The sequence below is a fragment of the Coregonus lavaretus genome (genome assembly GCF_964263955.1).
Source record: "Coregonus lavaretus genome assembly, chromosome: 10".
NCBI classification, from domain to species: domain Eukaryota; kingdom Metazoa; phylum Chordata; class Actinopteri; order Salmoniformes; family Salmonidae; genus Coregonus; species Coregonus lavaretus.
Genome location: NC_139997.1, coordinates 45,558,989 through 45,578,919, shown reverse-complemented (window position 1 = coordinate 45,578,919; position 19,931 = coordinate 45,558,989). Strand labels below are relative to the sequence as shown.

The 19,931-nt window shown below is 43.8% G+C and overlaps 2 protein-coding genes across 2 annotated transcripts; one reads left to right on the top strand and one right to left on the bottom strand.

Annotated features, from left to right (window-relative positions):
- Positions 1-677: 677 nt before the first annotated feature.
- LOC311136515 (BTB/POZ domain-containing adapter for CUL3-mediated RhoA degradation protein 3-like) lies at positions 678-5,496 on the top strand. The gene is made up of 7 exons (XM_084170667.1): positions 678-731; positions 1,827-2,040; positions 2,294-2,463; positions 2,595-2,681; positions 2,795-2,847; positions 3,615-3,810; positions 3,969-5,496. The coding sequence occupies exons 1-7, from the start codon at positions 729-731 to the stop codon at positions 4,185-4,187; spliced, it is 942 nt and encodes a 313-aa protein (XP_084026793.1). The 5' UTR covers positions 678-728; the 3' UTR covers positions 4,188-5,496.
- Positions 5,497-5,581: 85 nt separating this feature from the next.
- LOC311136514 (unconventional myosin-Ih-like) lies at positions 5,582-15,489 on the bottom strand. The gene is made up of 32 exons (XM_084170666.1): positions 15,334-15,489; positions 14,918-15,033; positions 14,571-14,769; positions 14,382-14,462; positions 14,113-14,292; positions 12,046-12,516; positions 11,799-11,897; positions 11,566-11,679; positions 11,319-11,390; positions 11,093-11,212; positions 10,881-10,948; positions 10,689-10,794; positions 10,520-10,600; positions 10,326-10,417; positions 10,066-10,160; positions 9,786-9,832; positions 9,349-9,429; positions 9,154-9,259; positions 8,829-8,946; positions 8,560-8,673; positions 8,393-8,469; positions 8,200-8,268; positions 8,032-8,116; positions 7,768-7,930; positions 7,411-7,494; positions 7,199-7,292; positions 7,038-7,093; positions 6,809-6,944; positions 6,586-6,656; positions 6,342-6,439; positions 6,141-6,240; positions 5,582-6,026 (listed from the first exon to the last, which is right to left on the bottom strand). Exons 1-32 carry the CDS (start codon positions 15,457-15,459, stop codon positions 5,985-5,987), a joined length of 3,561 nt encoding a protein of 1,186 aa, XP_084026792.1. The 5' UTR covers positions 15,460-15,489; the 3' UTR covers positions 5,582-5,984.
- Positions 15,490-19,931: the final 4,442 nt, after the last annotated feature.

The following is a 19,931-nucleotide window of genomic DNA, read 5'->3' as shown; positions in this document are numbered from 1 at the left end:
AAAGATTGGTTATGTAAGATACGCTGTTAGAGCTTTGTAAAAATGTTTAAGGATTTGGCCATGTTTCAAGTGTGTGCAGACGGACGGAGTATACTGAAGAATTGTGTGTAGAAGGGTGATCGGTGGTGCAATTGTGGTGGGGATCATGATCCCGAGTTCCTGGTGTGCGATGTAAGGGTGAAGGAGACAGGTGGCAAAAGCTAGAGCCTTCAATCGAATCTCCTATGCGGAGGCAATTAAAAGAGTTGAGAAAACAAGCGACGTTGGTGGATGTACCACAGCCTGTAATAAATGTTTGTTGCCAGGCCTACCCTGTGTGTTAAAAAGGTGTATTTTGTGGCGTTCATTGGCAAAATTATATACTGTAGGGCTCAAGTCTCAAAGAAGTCAAAACAACTGGACATTATTGTGGCTGCGGCAGAATAGTTTTTGGTACTATTTTAGACTTGCAAGGGGTAGGCTACTGGCGCCGGAAGACGGCCTGCCCTCCCATTTCAGATCTGTTTTATTTTTAACAGAACATTTGTTTGATTTAGTTAATTTTTGTTGGTAGTTTGTTCAGTTTTTTGGGAATCCTGTTTCCTTCCCGCACAGTAGGTGGCAGGATGCACACTCAAATATGCGAACGCCAATATACCATAGAAGAAGTCATCCGCTAAACCGGAAGTTTGTGTGTAACACGATCTAGCCAGCCAACTTTGTGTTTCCAGGCTGACTGACCGGGTCCTATGGTAAGTTTTTTTTGTATTTTTATATCTGGCTAGCTAACGTTAGTTAACTAGTAACTGAGCGATTCGACAATTAAGATAATGTTATATTACACATACGACTAGATGGCTATGTAACGTTTAATCTACATGTAGCTAGACCTGTGACCACAGACAGTATCGACGTAATTTAGAGAGCTGTGTAGCTAACTGTTAGCTAGCTAGCTGTGTAGCTAACTGTTAGCTAGCTAGCTGTGTAGCTAACTGTTTGCTAGCTAGCTGTGTAGCTAACTGTTTGCTAGCTAGCTGTGTAGCTAACTGTTAGCTAGCTCGCTGTGTAGCTAACTGTTAGCTAGCTAGCTGTGTAGCTAACTGTTAGCTAGCTAGCTGTGTAGCTAACTGTTAGCTAGCTAGCTGTGTAGCTAACTGTTAGCTAGCTAGCTGTGTAGCTAACTGTTAGCTAGCTAGCTGTGTAGCTAACTGTTAGCTAGCTAGCTGTGTAGCTAACTGTTAGCTAGCTAGCTGTGTAGCTAACTGTTAGCTAGCTAGCTGTGTAGCTAGCTAGCTGTGTAGTTAGCTAGCTGTTTAAGTATTCAGTAGCTAATAGCGTTAGTGTAAGTTTTGCTTTCTGTGATTAACTAACTTAGTAGTTAGATTCCGCTAGTTACCTAGCTAGCAAGGTAACATGAAACTGCTTTGAACTTTTGGTGACAAGCTAACTAGTAAGTTACTTGTCATTGGCCCCATTCTGAAAACCCATATCTATTATTATTAGCTAACTATTTACATTTTACATTTTAGTCATTTAGCAGACGCTCTTATCCAGAGCGACTTACAGTTAGTGAGTGCATACATTATTTTTTAAATATATATTTTTCATACTGGCCCCACGTGGGAAACGAACCCACAACCCTGGTGTTGCAAACGCCATGCTCTACCAACTGAGCTACAGCTAGTTTAAGAACTGGTTTTGTTCTGTGTATTTTTTGGCTAGTTATAAACAATTAATAGTTTGAAACAATAAACTAGCTAGCTAGTTATGATGCAATTTTATTTGGGGTGCCTGTGAAGTCCATCATTGTAGCTAATTACTTCAATTTGGACTGTTTTGACCCACAGGAAGAGATGTCAGGAGTAAGTGCGGTGAGCTCGGCGTTGCCTGCAGCTACAACCCGTACCACCTCATTCAAGGGCTCCTGCCCCAGCTCGAAGTATGTGAAGCTGAACGTGGGTGGGGCGCTCTACTACACCACCATGCAGACCCTCACCAAGCAGGACACCATGCTCAAGGCCATGTTCAGCGGTAGGATGGAGGTCCTCACAGACAGCGAAGGTATTGATGATGACATGGGTTGACTGCACCCAGAGTTTCCCAAACCTTTGTCCACTGCGAAGTCTTGACGCTCCATGTTTCTTCATGCTGCATAGGATACGATTCTCCCATTTGTACAGGCTAGCTGCCCTTGCATGCCTCCCATCATGTCTTCTGAGATGGCGAGATATGAAGATACACACACACAGTCTACTATCTCCACTATGTTGTCTCTGCCACTTCTCAATGTAATGAGCCCTGTCCTCTGCTGCAGGCTGGATCCTTATTGACAGGTGTGGGAAGCACTTTGGGACCATTCTGAACTACCTGCGTGACAGTGCTGTACCTCTGCCTGAGATCCGGAGAGAGGTGGAAGAGCTCCTGGCAGAGGCCAAGTACTACCTGGTGCAGGGGCTAGCTGACGAGTGCCATGCTGCCTTACAGGTATTGTGTATCACCTTAACACACGGTAAACACTAACCTGTATCTTGGTGTCTCTCCTCTGTGTGTGTGCTGGTGTGGCCCATCATGCCTCCATTGAATTATTTTTGTCCTGTTTTCCTCCATGCGTTCAGAACAAAGACATGTATGAGCCCTTCTGTAAAGTGCCCTTGGTCACTTCCTCAAAGGAAGAACAGAGACTCATCTCTACCTCCAACAAGGTAAAAAAATATTTCACAATTTACATGTATGATTAGACAGAAATGTCATAGGGTTGTATTTTGTTTGTTTCTCAACACTGACTACCTCTGTGCCTTTTCATTTTGTATTACAGCCCACAGTCAAGCTGTTATACAACAGGAGCAACAACAAGTACTCTTACACAAGGTAAGCTAAACACTACATATGATTGTGGGAAAATACTTATAATGAGCACATCACTGTATTTCTTAAATGTACTGTATGTGTGAAGGGGATTGTATCATGGATAATTATAATTTAACTTGTTTAGCGCTTTTCATTACAGAAAATAATCTCAAAGTGCATAAAAATTCAAACAAACAAATTTAAGTTGAGATGGAGATTGAATGTCTCTATTTGGCTTCTGATGAAAGGCTGGGAGTTGAGGCAGTTTGGATTGGAAAGGCGGTGTAGTTTCAGCGGAGGGGGCATCGATGGTACAGCAAGAGAGAAACAAAGACAGTCTGACAAACAGGCACAGAGCTCTTCATCAGTGCACCACATTTGCTTCTCCGACAGTCAGTTCCTCCATAGGACCCGCTCCTCTGTAGGTACTGGTCCTCCATTGCCAAACATGTAACACCCACCTGCGTGATGCCACGGCTGCTGAAAAGATCACGAAAAGCCACCACATCTTGGCAGTCCCTGAGCCTCTTCTGTCATCTCTAGACCACAGCATGCAGTACTTGTTGTAATTCTTCCCTACAGATGATACAATAAAGCCAGGACCGCATTATTTGAATCCAAACAGCCAGCTAGCTAGCTATAAGCCAAGATATACTTTTCATCCCAATTCTGCAACTCTGAGTCAAGACCACGAGATGTAAGTGATCAACCCCCAGAGCAGTCGTGTATAGCAATTTGAACCGATTGACAACTAGACATTAACATCTGGTGTCATTACCTTTTCACAGCAACTCCGATGACAACATGCTGAAAAACATTGAGCTGTTTGACAAGCTCTCTCTGCGGTTCAACGGCCGTGTGCTCTTCATCAAGGACGTGATCGGGGATGAGATCTGCTGCTGGTCATTCTATGGGCAGGGCCGTAAGATCGCTGAGGTGTGCTGCACCTCCATAGTCTACGCCACAGAGAAGAAGCAAACCAAGGTATCCAGTTTCCCACAGCAAGAGCACACTTGTATGATATGAATGTTTCTTGCTCTGACCAAAGCATAGACTAGTCTCCTATCAGTGAGTTATCTGTCAGTGAGTAGTCTTGTCTTTGTACCTAGAGCAGTGTTCTAAGCAGTATCGTCTTTCCTCAGGTGGAGTTCCCAGAGGCTCGAATCTATGAGGAGACACTCAACATCCTGCTGTATGAGTCTCAGGACGGGCGTGGTCCAGACAACGCTCTACTGGAGGCTACAGGGGGAGCTGCAGGCCGATCCCACCACCTGGACGAGGACGAGGAACGGGAACTCATCGAGAGGGTGCGCCGCATTCACATCAAACGCCCTGATGACCGCACCCACCACCACCAGTAACTATAAGAGCCAACCAACATTATCAGTATCCGCAGTGACTATTACCCATCACTGACAGAACATGTGCGATCACACTATACCCACAGGTAATCTCACATCCTTGACATTGACAACAAGTGACCTCTGTGCTTCTGCACCACAGACACTTGTGAACTCCACTCATGAGTAGAGCATTATTTGGGTGTTACAGTTTGTGCTGCTGTCCCAAATGGTCGTATCAGTGTTTTCTAAACCCTCCATAAGAGCTGTTCTTTTTATCAGTGGTCAAATAAGACTTATTTGACCCCCTGTATTTCCATATGTTTTGTATGTCTCGTCTTTGTATGAATGTAGACGTTACGTGCCCAGTAGAAGATCTTGTGCCTTAAGTCTGTGGGTTTAAGTGCAGTTTACAATCTGATTTACTTTATTGTGTCACTACAACATTACTTGGAAGTTCATGTATTGTCACAGGGTAGCAAGTTCAGGTCAATTGTATTTCAGTGATTATACTAATACACTGTAACAATACCTTTAACTACCACCGCAGTTTTAGAGAAATGTTTTATGAGAGAAAAAAGAAACCTGCACACTGCTCTTGCTAGTATCACTGTTCTTTATTAAGCTTTACGTATCGGCCTCAATGCCCTTTGTCAGAGCTTTTGTGAGTGTTTTTAATTTGCACACTTGTGTAGACATTGCTCCACCCACATCCGCTCAATGCATCGAATGGGGTTGGAGTCAAGGAAAAATATATATTCATTAGTTTGAATTGGTGATGTATGCAAACTGTATAACAGCATTTTATCATATGTTTTAGAAATTGGGTGCTTCTATTTTCTGTATGTACTCATTTCATCCAGCAGAGGGTGTTGTGTACAAAGACACTGAAAGAATGCTAAGTTGTTGAAGTTACCCCTAGACACTGATCTTGGATCAGTTTTGTATTTCCCCCACGAATGGTTAAGGGTTGGGAAGCTGATCCTAGATATTTGCCTAGGGGAACTTTACCCCGGAGCAATACATTACAACCCACCCCTGAATTGTAAGTGGTGTGAATACAGCCACCTTTTATACTGTAGTCATGGATGAATGATATTTTGGCATCCTAAAGAACCTTTGAGATGCCGGATGTGTAATGAAATGGATGTCATTGCTTCCTCTTAAAATAATTATTTGAGGGCGATGTTACACGACAACTTGTTTGGAAACCAAGCACTTCCAGACATCTCAAAGAATGTCCACTATTTTACACAATAATTTCACATGTAAAAGTGTATTTTGCACTGTATTTAACACATCTTTCTTACAATAAAGATTTTTAATAATACATTATAGTTGGTTTTAATGTAAATATGGTACAGCATCTTTGTGAGAAAGTATAAAAATGAGGACACATATAGCCTATGCCTTCAAAATCAATGATTGACTGGTTTAACCATATTGCTAATATTGATCAAATCTACTGAAAATATCCCAAAAACTAACCATATTTTACAAATGGGCCCGAATATAATAACTGCTTGATAAGTCACAACAGCCCATGCATGTGATGTGTAGCTTAATAACAGGTGAAGTTTTCGTCAGAGTAGAACATCCGTAGTTCCTTTGGGATTTTCTCCACAGTATGAACCATTTGTTGAGATTTCAGTTAATATGAAGTGATTGTGAAATGCCCTTGAGGTTCGGTCATATGTCCAACCCTTCTAGAGAGGATGCAGGTTCTCATTCATGATATAAGTCCCAAGATGCCTCGAACCTTGTAGAATCTGATTATTGGCTCAGTCCATTACTTTGATAAGTGCAAAGGGATCCAGTTCAATTTTTTATCATTGGACGGGACTTTGTTTCAGTTGATTCCTGAGTAAATATAAGATAAGTGTTCATGTTGTAGCCTACTGTTTATCAATAGTTTAAAAAACGTATTTGCTCATTTGAGAACTGAATGGCCACAGTCTTCAGTTTCATACTCACCACCATCAGATGGCCATTCTTTGCTCTGTAAATCATGGTCTCCTGGCCACTCTCGAAGTCAACAAACCCCTCTCTGCCAGGCTGGATGTCAAACTTTACACTGCAAACGACCACAACATTAAATAACGTTACGTACGTTTTTGGCAACAATTTGCATTTTCTTTAGACTACAGTAGTAACGAGTTGGAACACAGGTCTTACCTGCCCTGAACTACATTGATACAGTGCTGCTTGTTGGCCACCAAACACAACTTGGTCAAGGCCTCAAACAGGTAGTCACACTGCAGCACCAGGTCCCCCTGAGCAAATAGACAATGCAACAATAGAAATGCAAATGTTCTACTATTCTAATTATATTCCATTCTGAAAATAACAGGTGCAAAAGCTTAGTAAAAAATAAATAAAAAATTGTGCACATCAATGATAAGCGTTTTGCGCAGCCAACCTTTTGCTTGATATCCTCACATTGGACATGGAGGATCAGGAAGTTGTCACTCAGGTTGCTGACTGACACACCTGGAAGAACACACCGCCCAGATACTTAGAACAGTGGTTGAATGAACACAGTGCACTGCACACACAGACAGACACTACTGCCATTGAGAGTACAAAACTTGATACATGCACACACGTCAAGTCCGCTTTATTCCTCTCTCAGTGGTGCTTACCTTTGAGATTGTTGAACACCACCCGCTGTTTGATCTTGGCCTCCTCCACCAGGTAGGCTGCAGTTCCAGTGTAGATCAGCTGTCTGAAGCGAGCCCTGAAGCCATTCCTGTCGTACTTCACCACGGGAACACTGTACTGTGGGAAGGTATGGAGCTTCCTTTCATTTGACCTTTTTAAGGTACATTTCTTTACTTTAACATGGCTTACTTAACTCCATTTGTTGTTTACCTTGATGCGTTCTTGCTGAATCATCTGATAGGCTTTTATGTGGATGTCTTCCTCACCTGACCAGATAACAATGCAACTGGTCAAATGACATAAATGCTGGTCATTATCACTGTTGCTTTGTAAGAGGTGCAAAATTCATTAGCACAAGGTCTATGCCTTACTTATCCTGGTGTCTACAAATGGTCTGCCCACACTGTGAGGGTAGTTCTCTTTTCTTCCTTTGAATAAGGAACTGGTCAATCCTTTGATTTGCAACTGGAAATGGGGTAAGCAAACACAACTGAGATATATAGTGTGATCATTGAGGTGAGCCCTATAGTCAAATAGGGTACAAATATGCATTAAATCACCCTGGCTTGTAAGGTAGGCCTACCTGTGCTTTCCGCTCTGTTGTGATTCCTTGTACGTACTTCCGTACCATGTGCCGGGTGTAGAGTTTCCTCAACATCTGTGATGCCTACAAGTACAAATGTATGTAATGGGTGTACAGTATACCCATTACAGAGGAGGCTGGTGGGAGGAACTATTGGAGGATGGGCTCATTGTAATGGCTGGAATGAAAAAATGGAGGTGTTTTCCATATGTTTGATACCGTTCCATTTATTCCGATGAGCCCGTCCTCCTATAGATCCTCCCACCATCCTCCTCTGACTCGTACCATGACACACAGGCATGTAAAATAAGTTAAGAGAAAGTATTCAAGTATAGCCAATTCCCTATTGAGACTCACCTCCTGCATAATGGGAGGAGGGGTTAGCCAGGTGTTCTTGTCCAGAACTGTTTTGGGTAGATTTTCCTTGAGCCGTGTGAGGTAGTTTTGCCTGACAAACGCCAGGTACTCTGTGTTGTCAACACAGGCTGGCTGATTTCTGGTCATGAAGCCCTTGATGAACCTACAAAATATGATCACAAAGTACAACTGATTTGATGAGTATTTGTGGTAGATGTTGACCATTTGTCTTTGGAGATATCTTCTGATCTTTGTCTCTCTTACTTCTTAATGACCTTGACAGCCCAGGCTCTCTTCTCCCTCTCTCTCCTGGCCTTCATGCCTCTCCAGCATGTCTCAATCTTAGTAGCTAATAAGACAACACAAGCTGATTAAGTTATCATAGTCTTGTATATCTTATTATACTAGTTCCAAGAAAGTCAAAGTAGAGACCTGCTTCTCTCTGTCTCATGTAGTCTCCCTTCACTCTGTAGCCTTTGTACTTTGCCTGGATCCTTGTAGCTGTAACATGAAGTGACATATGTCAAACCTGACTTCTTTCCAATCCAACGCCATTTAACAATCCAGAATTCCAGAATTTAGTGGTCTGTGATCTGTTGTTTGAAAAGCTAGAGCCAGTACCCACCCAGCTCATGCTTGCAGACCTCAAAGGCATCTTCGGTGGCGAACAGAGTTCTGGGGTGACGGATGAAGATCTTGGTCCTTTTGTATAAATGAAAGACTAGCCAATGAGAAACAGCCAGACTGTGTTACCAGGTGAACCCAAACCCATAATCCTGGAGACCACCTCACCTGCCCATCTTGTACTCATCAGGCTTGTAGCCCAGGTGCTTGATCAGGCACTCCACCCCCTCTGCGGCTGTACCTTTCCAGCTAGGCCAGGTGTCTGGACACAGGGGCTTGTACCTGACAGAGACAACAGGAAACACCAGTGTTCAACATTTAGTTTAGTCAGCATCAGATCAACAAACTGTCATGCAGCCATGTATCAGCACAGTTCGTACTGGACAGAGAGCAACTGCACACTATCTACAGAACTGTGAAGTGCAGGTTGTGTTGACCTCTGCAGGAAGATCTCATATCTCCGGCGGTAAGCGAAGCCGGCCCGTCTGACCCTCAGGTGCTCCATCAGCCCCAGGTACTTCACCTGGTGTCTCACCAACACGTCGTCAAAGCGCCCTGCAGAAGGCGAGAGAGGTCACAACAGGCATCAGGTCATGCACTATGAATGAATGTACCAAGTAACACTTTGTAGGGCATGCATGGGTCAAGTCCATTAGGGATGGTTCTGTTTGGTGTAATGGCCTCTACTGAGTATGTAGGTGTGTTGGGTTTAGGCCAGTAGACTGTGTGGTTGGTAGTTAAGGTTTATAGATAAGACCTCACCTGGCTCCTTGCCTTCGTTGGGCTTCATACAGCGGACGTACCAGGGCTCCTTAGACATAAGCATCTCCGTCAGCCCGACCAGGCTGTTCTTAAACTGAGTGGCCACCTGAGGAGACAGACAATGATGATAAATATAGAAACTCATGGCAAGACCGTATCACTTTGGCGGCTCGTGTCATCAGAAAGTCTCTTTACTGTTTCAGGTCTCTTCTTGCTGTCTGGCTCAGTGGTGGGAAAGCAGTGTTTGATGATGGCATTCTTAGACTGACGCATTACCTAGTGAAAAGGTGGAAACATCCCCCAGTTAACAAATGGATAAACATCAATCCATCGTTCAACACTACAACATTTTAACAACAACAATTAAGGTCAGCTAAGACTCTGGCACACTTAGGCAGTGTAAAATATGCAGGATGAACGATTAAGAACGGTCTTATCAAAACCGAGAGGCAGTAGAGCAAACACTCCCATAGTCCTCCCCCTTAACAGTACTGTCAGTCTATCCCAAAGCAATGCTTAACAATCAGCTCCTCTATAATTCACAGGTGTGCTTAACAATGAATAATACAGCAGTCAGCAGGAAGCAGATTCCTGAGCGCAGCAGTGCCAGTGAGAGCCCTGGACACACTTACCTCTTTAATGTTCCTGTACAGGAGATCATTATTTTTGTCCAGGAATCCTGGAAAAACAGAGGTATAGTAGAGAGAAAAGAACAGATAAAGGTTGTTAACAGTGAGACAAAAAGTGATGAGAAGTAGTGGAGACTCCTGGGAGGCTTACTGAAATTATATCAAAGAGACACATCAGAGAGACAGGAAACTGGGTTCATAAATGTAACTGGAGTGTATAGAGCATGAAGTGTGCTGTGAGAGTGAGAGGATGGGCTATGATGTTGGGGAACTCATCTCTCACCGACCACACAGTATGTGACTTCCCCCGCGTAGTGTAAGAGGCGGAAGTCTCCTCGTTCCAGAGTCTTCCGGGTCTTCTGGTCAGCCAGCTTGTGTCTGCAGGATGTGGACAGAGAGAGAAGAGGATGTTCTAGTCAGGTGTTACAGAGGCAGACCGTGACTCCTCCATCCTCCGCTGTCAGTTGATGAGCTCAGCATTGCAAAATGGGTCTTGTTAGGAATGTGTTACAATGCTCTCTGTGAGATGGGTGGATGGCTCACGTAACAAAATGGGGGTGACCGCCCATCTTCTCCTCCAGTTTCTCCAGGAAGGTCATGTCTGTGGCCTCCCCAGGACGTAGACACTCTTCATCCTAGTAGAGAGGAGACTGAACATGTGTAGAGCTCAACCAATCCAAATCGATTGTCTGCCTGACTACATTTCTGTCTGACCGTCAGTCGGTCTATCTACTCACTAGCACTGAAATGATGCCTTTAAATTTCTCCTCCACCAGGTCACAGATGATCTTGTTGTTGAAGTATGGCACTGGCTCCCACTGAAAAACAACAATACAAAACACGCTTTATATCTGAAGCTGTGTAGTCCAGGCCAATCTGAGATTTTAGTAAAAGAGGAGTATTTACTTCAATCCCCTCCATCTCGTACTCCTCCTGCTCTGACTTCAGGGTCAGCTGGATGAAGAGCTGCTGCAGTTTCTCGTTACAGTAGTTGATGCAGAACTGCTCAAAGCTGAAACAGAGTCAAGTCATTAGGCTCATCATCTCTGACACTCTAAAATTCACTGTCCAAAACTGACCCATTGTGTCTCCCCTCACCTGTTCACATTGAACACCTCAAACCCATAGATGTCCAGCAGACCAATCACTGTCTTCCTGGAGGAATCCTACATGGATGCACAATACCAGTCAGCCTCCTATATGTCTACTTACTGTATATCCTATACCTGTTAACAGTGTCTAAATTGGTTAGATTTAGTATTAGGGACATTATCACTCTTATTGGTGGAGCACTGAAGAGGGACAATCACCTTGTTTGCTAAAGACTCATTGAGCTTGTTGACCAGCCAGGTGAATGTGCGGCCATAGATGGCTTTGGCGAGAGCGTCCCTGGCATATACTGCATGGTCAATGGTGAAGGGACTGAGCACCTGACCAGAACAGCAGACAAACCACAGAGATTGATTGTCAGGATTGGTTTTACTGTGGTGGTAAAGTTTTATAAATAACCCAGCAAAACAGTAGCATCTTCCTCACCTCCTCCAACCTTGCCTCAATCTTCCTGTGGGTCAATCCAACCAGTATCACCTGTGCAGGAATGCCTAGCAACTACACAACAGAGAAACAACCAATAACACAACACTAAATAGGGGGATCACTTCATCTGAAAAGTTGCCATAATGTCTGAAAACTGAGAGTACTCTGGTAGTTTTCTGTGGTATGAGTACTGCTAAATTGAGTGACTGTCCATTAATGTGTAGTTTGCTGTCAGAATATGTCTCACCTTGGACAGCCAATGTATCTCTGGACTGTTGTTGAGAGTGGCGTATCCCAGCAAGTCAGCCACAAACTTAACATTTCCCAGGTGAAGTACGCTAGCAATGATTGCAAACAGGCTCTACATCATGGGCCAGAGAAGACACCGGTCAGTGATAATTAATGATAAGTGATATGATCTGTTCTCTTTTCAGTCTTTGATTATATGTTGTGTTTGATAGTAGAGAAATTAGGACTCACCTCTATATTGCTCTCACTGAACTCTATGACACTGAGGGCTTTCCGTACCGTCTTCCAGTCACTCTTGTCGTTGATTGAGCGGACTTTGGCAGATTCCCCCTGGATGAGACAGGAGATAGTACTGTATCTGGATGATGATGGCCCACTCCATGGAAACGTTGATTATTTGCCTCTATAATACATACTCATACTGTTCAATTGTAAAGGTCCTCATCTGTACCAGGTAACTGTAGCGTTGTTAGGTTACCTCTCCCACCTGTACCAGGTAACTGTAGTGTTGATAGGTTACCTCTCCCACCTGTACCAGGTAGCTGTAGTGTTGATAGGTTACCTCTCCCACCTTTACCAGGTAGCTGTAGTGTTGATAGGTTACCTCTCCCACCTTTACCAGGCAACTGTAGTGTTGATAGGTTACCTCTCCCACCTGTACCAGGTAACTGTAGTGTTGATAGGTTACCTCTCCCACCTTTACCAGGTAGCTGTAGTGTTGATAGGTTACCTCTCCCACCTTTACCAGGTAGCTGTAGTGTTGATAGGTTACCTCTCCCACCTGTACCAGGTAACTGTAGTGTTGATAGGTTACCTCTCCCACCTTTACCAGGTAGCTATAGTGTTGATAGGTTACCTCTGCCACCTTTACCAGGTAGCTGTAGTGTTGATAGGTTACCTCTCCCACCTGTACCAGGTAACTGTAGTGTTGATAGGTTACCTCTCCCACCTGTACCAGGTAGCTGTAGTGTTGATAGGTTACCTCTCCCACCTTTACCAGGTAGCTATAGTGTTGATAGGTTACCTCTCCCACCTTTACCAGGTAGCTGTAGTGTTGATAGGTTACCTCTCCCACCTTTACCAGGTAGCTGTAGTGTTGATAGGTTACCTCTCCCACCTTTACCAGGTAACTGTAGTGTTGATAGGTTACCTCTCCCACCTGTACCAGGTAACTGTAGTGTTGATAGGTTACCTCTCCCACCTTTACCAGGTAGCTGTAGTGTTGATAGGTTACCTCTCCCACCTGTACCAGGTAACTGTAGTGTTGATAGGTTACCTCTCCCACCTTTACCAGGTAGCTGTAGTGTTGATAGGTTACCTCTCCCACCTGTACCAGGTAGCTGTAGTGTTGATAGGTTACCTCTCCCACCTGTACCAGGTAACTGTAGTGTTGATAGGTTACCTCTCCCACCTTTACCAGGTAGCTGTAGTGTTGATAGGTTACCTCTCCCACCTTTACCAGGTAACTGTAGTGTTGATAGGTTACCTCTCCCACCTGTACCAGGTAACTGTAGTGTTGATAGGTTACCTCTCCCACCTTTACCAGGTAGCTGTAGTGTTGATAGGTTACCTCTCCCACCTGTACCAGGTAACTGTAGTGTTGATAGGTTACCTCTCCCACCTTTACCAGGTAGCTGTAGTGTTGATAGGTTACCTCTCCCACCTGTACCAGGTAGCTGTAGTGTTGATAGGTTACCTCTCCCACCTGTACCAGGTAGCTGTAGTGTTGATAGGTTACCTCTCCCACCTTTACCAGGTAGCTGTAGTGTTGATAGGTTACCTCTCCCACCTTTACCAGGTAGCTGTAGTGTTGATAGGTTACCTCTCCCACCTTTACCAGGTAGCTGTAGTGTTGACAGGTTACCTCTCCCACCTGTACCAGGTAGCTGTAGTGTTGACAGGTTACCTCTCCCACCTTTACCAGGTAGCTGTAGTGTTGATAGGTTACCTCTCCCACCTTTACCAGGTAGCTGTAGTGTTGATAGGTTACCTCTCCCACCTTTACCAGGTAGCTGTAGTGTTGACAGGTTACCTCTCCCACCTGTACCAGGTAGCTATAGTGTTGACAGGTTACCTCTCCCACCTGTACCAGGTAGCTATAGTGTTGATAGGTTACCTCTCCCACCTGTACCAGGTAGCTATAGTGTTGATAGGTTACCTCTCCCACCTTTACCAGGTAGCTGTAGTGTTGATAGGTTACCTCTCCCACCTTTACCAGGTAGCTGTAGTGTTGATAGGTTACCTCTCCCACCTTTACCAGGTAGCTGTAGTGTTGATAGGTTACCTCTCCCACCTTTACCAGGTAGCTGTAGTGTTGATAGGTTACCTCTACCACCTGTACCAGGTAGCTATAGTGTTGATAGGTTACCTCTCCCACCTTTACCAGGTAGCTGTAGTGTTGATAGGTTACCTCTCCCACCTTTACCAGGTAACTGTAGTGTTGATAGGTTACCTCTCCCACCTGTACCAGGTAGCTGTAGTGTTGATAGGTTACCTCTCCCACCTTTACCAGGTAGCTGTAGTGTTGATAGGTTACCTCTCCCACCTTTACCAGGTAGCTGTAGTGTTGACAGTTCCTCTCCAGACCCAGCCAGTGTAGCATGTCCTCCTCTCCTCCCTCCACTAGCTGGTAGAAGATGTGGAAGTTTCTCTCTCCATGGTTCTGATGCACCACCCGGGACTTCTCCAGTAGATAACTGAGGATGTGGCCACCAACAGCTCCCCCCTAGGGGGAGTACAGACCATTAAAGATCTAACAGTCATTGATGTGCTGATTTTTGATGGAAATTCTGTGCTCAACCTCTTGGCACTTACCACGTGATCAAACTGAATGTCCATGTACTTCCCAAAGCGGCTTGAGTTGTCATTCTTCAGGGTTTTGGCATTTCCAAAAGCCTGAGAGAGGTACAGACTGTATTATCAGTCATTGTATTTGTACATGGCAGTGTGCAAACATAATGCTAATTTCTCATGTCATCACGTATGCTTTACTATGGTACTCACCTCAAGCACAGGGTTGGAGAGCAGCAGTCGGTCTCGGACGTTGTCCAGCAGTTGGGTACTGGGGCAGCTGACAGCGTAGAACTGCAGGATCTTCTTGGAGGCCTCCGTCTTCCCAGCTCCACTCTCCCCTGAGATCAAGATGAAGTGGTTGTTGGTCTCTGTTAACATGGTGCGGTAGACATTGTCTGCCAGGGCGTAGCTGAAAGGAAGGGCAATGAAGGAGAAGTTCAATAACACTGCTGATGAATATCCTGTAGATAGATAGGCAGGACTGTATAGCATATCTTGTTGCGCACACATACAAGCAAACACACGTTATACAGTACATGCACACAAATGCAACTTACATATGAGGTGGAAGCTCAAAAAAGTTCACTCCCATGTAAATGTCCATCTGCTTCTTGGTGTAGATTCCCAGATCTTTGTAGGGATTGACTGACACTAGGAGCGTACCAATGTAGGTCTGTGGGAAATGTATTAGAATTAACATTATGAGAGATGGATGCCTCTGCATGGGTGCAACGAGAATGTAGTGTACTTGTTATCTGTATGAGTAATGATCAGACATGACCTTTCAGAAAGTAAAGTAGCTCACCCTGTAGGTACAGCACAGTAGCTGCTGTTTCAGCAGAGCAAAGTGCCAGTTCAATTAGGGGACAAACACTGTTTTCCCTGGCACCTTGCGGTCTTGAGTTAGGGTGGCTTTTTGGCTGAGAGGAAGGCAATGTGATATCTCTGGACTGTGTGTAGGGGATGGACTCACGTAAATGAGGTTCTCGTGGAAGCGTTTCCTCAAGTTGTCCAGGAAGGCACTCTCACTGGTGTAGGCGTCCAGCAAAACGAAATCCTGGATGCCCACGCGATCCCGGGCTGTAAGGGAGCCCTCCATGTCCCGGAGGATCCGGTTACAGCGCTCCTCCAGGCTCTGACCAATCAGAGACAGGGTCCAGGATGGTTACATTGATATCTTAAATGCAAATACCCCCGAAGCACAACACAACAACACTGTCACAAATCTCATCCGGACATGACAGCTGTAAATGATTTACGACAACCAGATTACAAATCATTTATCTGCTGTATTTCTTTCAGAGAAAAAATACACTATGTTTTTACAGCAATAACTCAAGGAACTTTTCACTGCCTAAGGACTCATGTCCCTCTGTGTTCTGTTTTCCTTGTAGTTATCTACATCTGTCAGGTCTGACGCCGTGCCACGCAGTGCTCACAGACACAAATACAGAGGAAATCTTGCCCTAAACCAATTAATTTCCTCTCAACTTGTCCTCATCTCTTTGCCTCGCAAAGACGTCTGATCCCGCAAGCTTACATTAAACACTACATGGATATCCGCGCAGGGTTTAATGTAAGCTTGCGGGATCAGGCGGCTTTGCGAAGCTACTCATCTCTGTCGTACGTGGGGGCCTTGACCATATCCCCAGCACATGACCGATAGGAGTTCAGTTCAGGCATTCATATCTAATCTGCTTCCATGTTCTTCAAGGAGCAATCAGTCTCTTGTCACTGTTGACAGAGGATACACACGTCCCCCTCCCCACACAAATATAGTGCAGACTCCACCCTGTCATTTACCCCAACAGCAGGGTTAAAACACAGACCAACTCTAAAGCTGTTGCACTGAAATCTACTCTTAGAAATGCTAATAATGCTATCCCTATGACGGCATTAATAATGTGTAATTTACAATACTATTGTGCTTCCATAATTTATATACTGAACAGAAGCCACAGTTTACCGTTATGAAAATCCAATTGTTGCTGAAGTTTTGTATCCCAAACAAATGAGCTCTTGGACCACAATATGCATCAGGTAACATTATCAGTCCTTAATTACAGTGCTATGAAAGTACCATCCAAAATATTTGAATGCTCTACCGCAGGGTTCTTCAATTCCGGTCCAGGAGGGCCGAAACACCTCTGTTTTTCATCCTCTCCTTCTAATCAGGGGCTAATTCAGACCTGGGACACCAGGTGAGTGCAATTAACTACCAGGTAGAAATAAAAAACAGAAGTGTTTCGGCCCTCCAGGACCGGAATTGAAGAACCCTGCTCTACCGGCTTGGCTCACAACAGTGCCAAGTTAACCTGGTCCCATGATATCCCTCTTCCTGGAGAGCTACTGTCCTGTAAGTTTTCGCTCCAACCCTAATCTAGCACACCTGATTCTAATAATTAGCTGATTGATATGCTGAATCGGGTGAGTTAAAACTGGGGTTGGAGCGAAAACCTCCAGGAGGGTAGCTCTTCAGGAACAGGGTTGGAGACCCCTGAGGTACAGCTTAAACTTTGCCATACACAAAATGTAGCTTAACATATATATAATATACTTTTTTTTACAAAGATGTTCAAAGTAATGCATATCAAAGTCCCTACCATGAGTGGAAATCCTCAGTCTCAGACTGCTGTGAGCTCCAATCCCTTTTTATACTGAAACATCTGGGTTTATTTAAGGGAAAGGACCGTATGGAAGGAAACATTGACATATTGCCCCCTCCATTTCCACCAATAGGAAGCCATCAATAATGCAAAAATTGAGCGAGAAAGGAAGCAGAAATGATGTGTGTGTGCGTGCGTGTGTGTGTGTGGAGTCATGTATTTATTAATGTCTAAGTCTTATGACATCAGCTTACTTATGACATCAGCTTACTTATGACATAAAGGTGAAAAACTGCTACATGTAACATTACAGTAAAGTTCTATGGCTACTCTCTCTCTCCAAATGCCTATACACCAAATGACCTCCTTCTTGTCCTGCTCAGCAAAGCACTGTATGGCAATCCCCCTTTGGATTCTTATTTTTAGGGGAAACAGGGCTATTTTCAGCCCTTCTTACAGGAAAGCAACACTACCAGTCCCAGTTACCGGGTGGAAGATGGCCCAAGGGCACCAACGCACAAGGCAATTCATCACTTCTTTTGTTGTTTTCATTGTGCCTTCATGATGCCATTTCCTTAGGGAAAGAATGAAGGACAGGCTTCCCTCTGGGCACACACTGGTTGAATCAACATTGTTTCAACGTCATTTGTCAACCTATTGTGACGTGGAGTCTACGCGGAAAACACATTTGGATTTGAAAAACGTAATCAACCAGTACTGTTTTCATCTAATTTCAACCAGCGTTGTAAACATTGAAATTAGGGTAAAACTTCAACTTAAATACAATGCCTTAACCTGACTAACAGATTCTTATATCAATATAATTTCAACATAATCATCAGAACTATGTATACATTGAAATGTCGTATATCAGACATATTTTATTTGACCTTGTTTCAATGTTGATAGTAAAATGGTACTGTATGTTTGAATCAATGTCATTGTTTCAACGTTATGCCATCAACCTAAATAAAGAGGTACTGTATATTGAAATAAAATGTGAAGCCACAGTCCAACGATTCCTGCCTGAACAATGACTCCTACTGGTATATGATGGGTAATGTACTTCCATGTATTTTATATAAAGGATGGTTGGTTGATAGCAAATGTAATCTAGAAGTTATTAATATGTTGGATTCACATCTCCATCTCAACCAAAAATCAAAGTTGAAGAATAGGACTAAATTAAATCAAACTTTATTTGAAGTGCATTTAAAGTTTGATTTGATTTAGTGGTATTCTTAGATCTTTGGTTGAGATAGAGATGTGAATCCAACATATTAATAACTTCTAGATTACATTTGCTATCATTAATTTGTAGACAAACTGGATATTGAATTGTGAACGCAAAAACATATCAACATTTGAAGGAGATGTATCTTCTGCTTGGATAATATATATATATATATATACACTACATGACCAAAAGTATGTGGACACTTGCTCGTCGAACATCTCATTCCAAAATCATGGGCATTAATATGGAGTTGGTTCCCCCTTTGCTGCTATAACTGCCTCCACTCTTCTGGGAAGGCTTTCCACTAGATGTTGGAACATTGCTGCGGGGACTTGCTTCCATTCACCCACAAGAGCATTAGTGAGGTCGGGCACTGATGTTGGCCGATTACGCCTGGCTCGCAGTCGGCGTTCCAATTCATCCCAAAGGTGTTCGTTGGGGTTGAGGTCAGGGCTCTGTGCAGGCCAGTCAAGTTCTTACACACCGATCTCAACAAACCATTTCTGTATGGACCTCGCTTTGTGCAAGGGGGCATTGTTATACTAAAACAGGAAAGGGCCTTCCCCAAATTGTTGCCACAAAGTTGGAAGCACAGAATCCAATGGCGGTGAGCTTTACACCACTCCAGCAGACGCTTGGCATTGCGCATGGTGATCTTAGACTTGTGTGTGGCTGCTCGGCCATTAAAACCCATTTCATGAAGCTCCTGACAAACAGTTATTGTGCTGACATTGCTTCCAGAAGCAGTTTGGAACTCAGTGGTGAGTGTTGCAACCGAGGACAGACAATTTTTACGCGCTACGCACTTCAGGACTAGGCGGTCCCTGTGTGGCCTACCACTGTTTCTCCTAGATGTTTCCACTTCACAATAACAGCACTTACAGTTGACCGGGGCAGCTCTAGCAGGGCAGAAATTTGACGAACTGACTTGTTGGAAAGGTGGCATCCTATGACGGTGCCACGTTGAAAGTCACTGAGCTCTTCAGTAAGGCCATTCTACTGTCAATGTTTGTCTATGGAGATTGCATGGCTGTGTGCTCGATGTTATACACCTGTCAGCAACGGGTGTGGCTGAAATAGCCGAATCCACTAATTTAAAGGGGTGTCCACATACTTTTGTATATATAATGTATATTGAACATAGGATGAAAAATATGTTTTACATTTATACTGTATGTGGAATTTTCAATGCAATTTCAATGTATACATAGTTCTGATGATTATGTTAAAATAAGATTGATGTAACAACCAGTTAGTCAGGTTAAGTTCATGTATTTAAGTTTAAGTTTTACCCTAATGTCTAATATTAAGGTAGTCTCAAGGTATTGCTCGCCTGAGGTAGAGTAGCTCATGATAAGCTGTACACCACACTATCTACCAAGAAAGTTTTCATCTATATTTTTCGTAGCCGTCTATTTACCACCACAAACTGACGCTGGCACTAAGACCGCACTCAACGAGCTGTATAAGGCCATAAGAAAATGCTCACCCAGAAGTGGCACTCCTAGTGTCCCGGGGACTTTAATGCAGGCAACCTTAAATCCGTTTGACCTCATTTCTACCAGCATGTCATGTGCAACCAGAGGAAAAGAAACTCTAGACCACCTTTACTCCATACAAAGCTCTCCCTCGTCCTCCATTTGGAAAATCTGACCATAATTCTATCCTCCCGATTCCTGCTTACAAGCAAAAACTAAAGCAGGAAGTACCAGTGACTCGCTCAATATG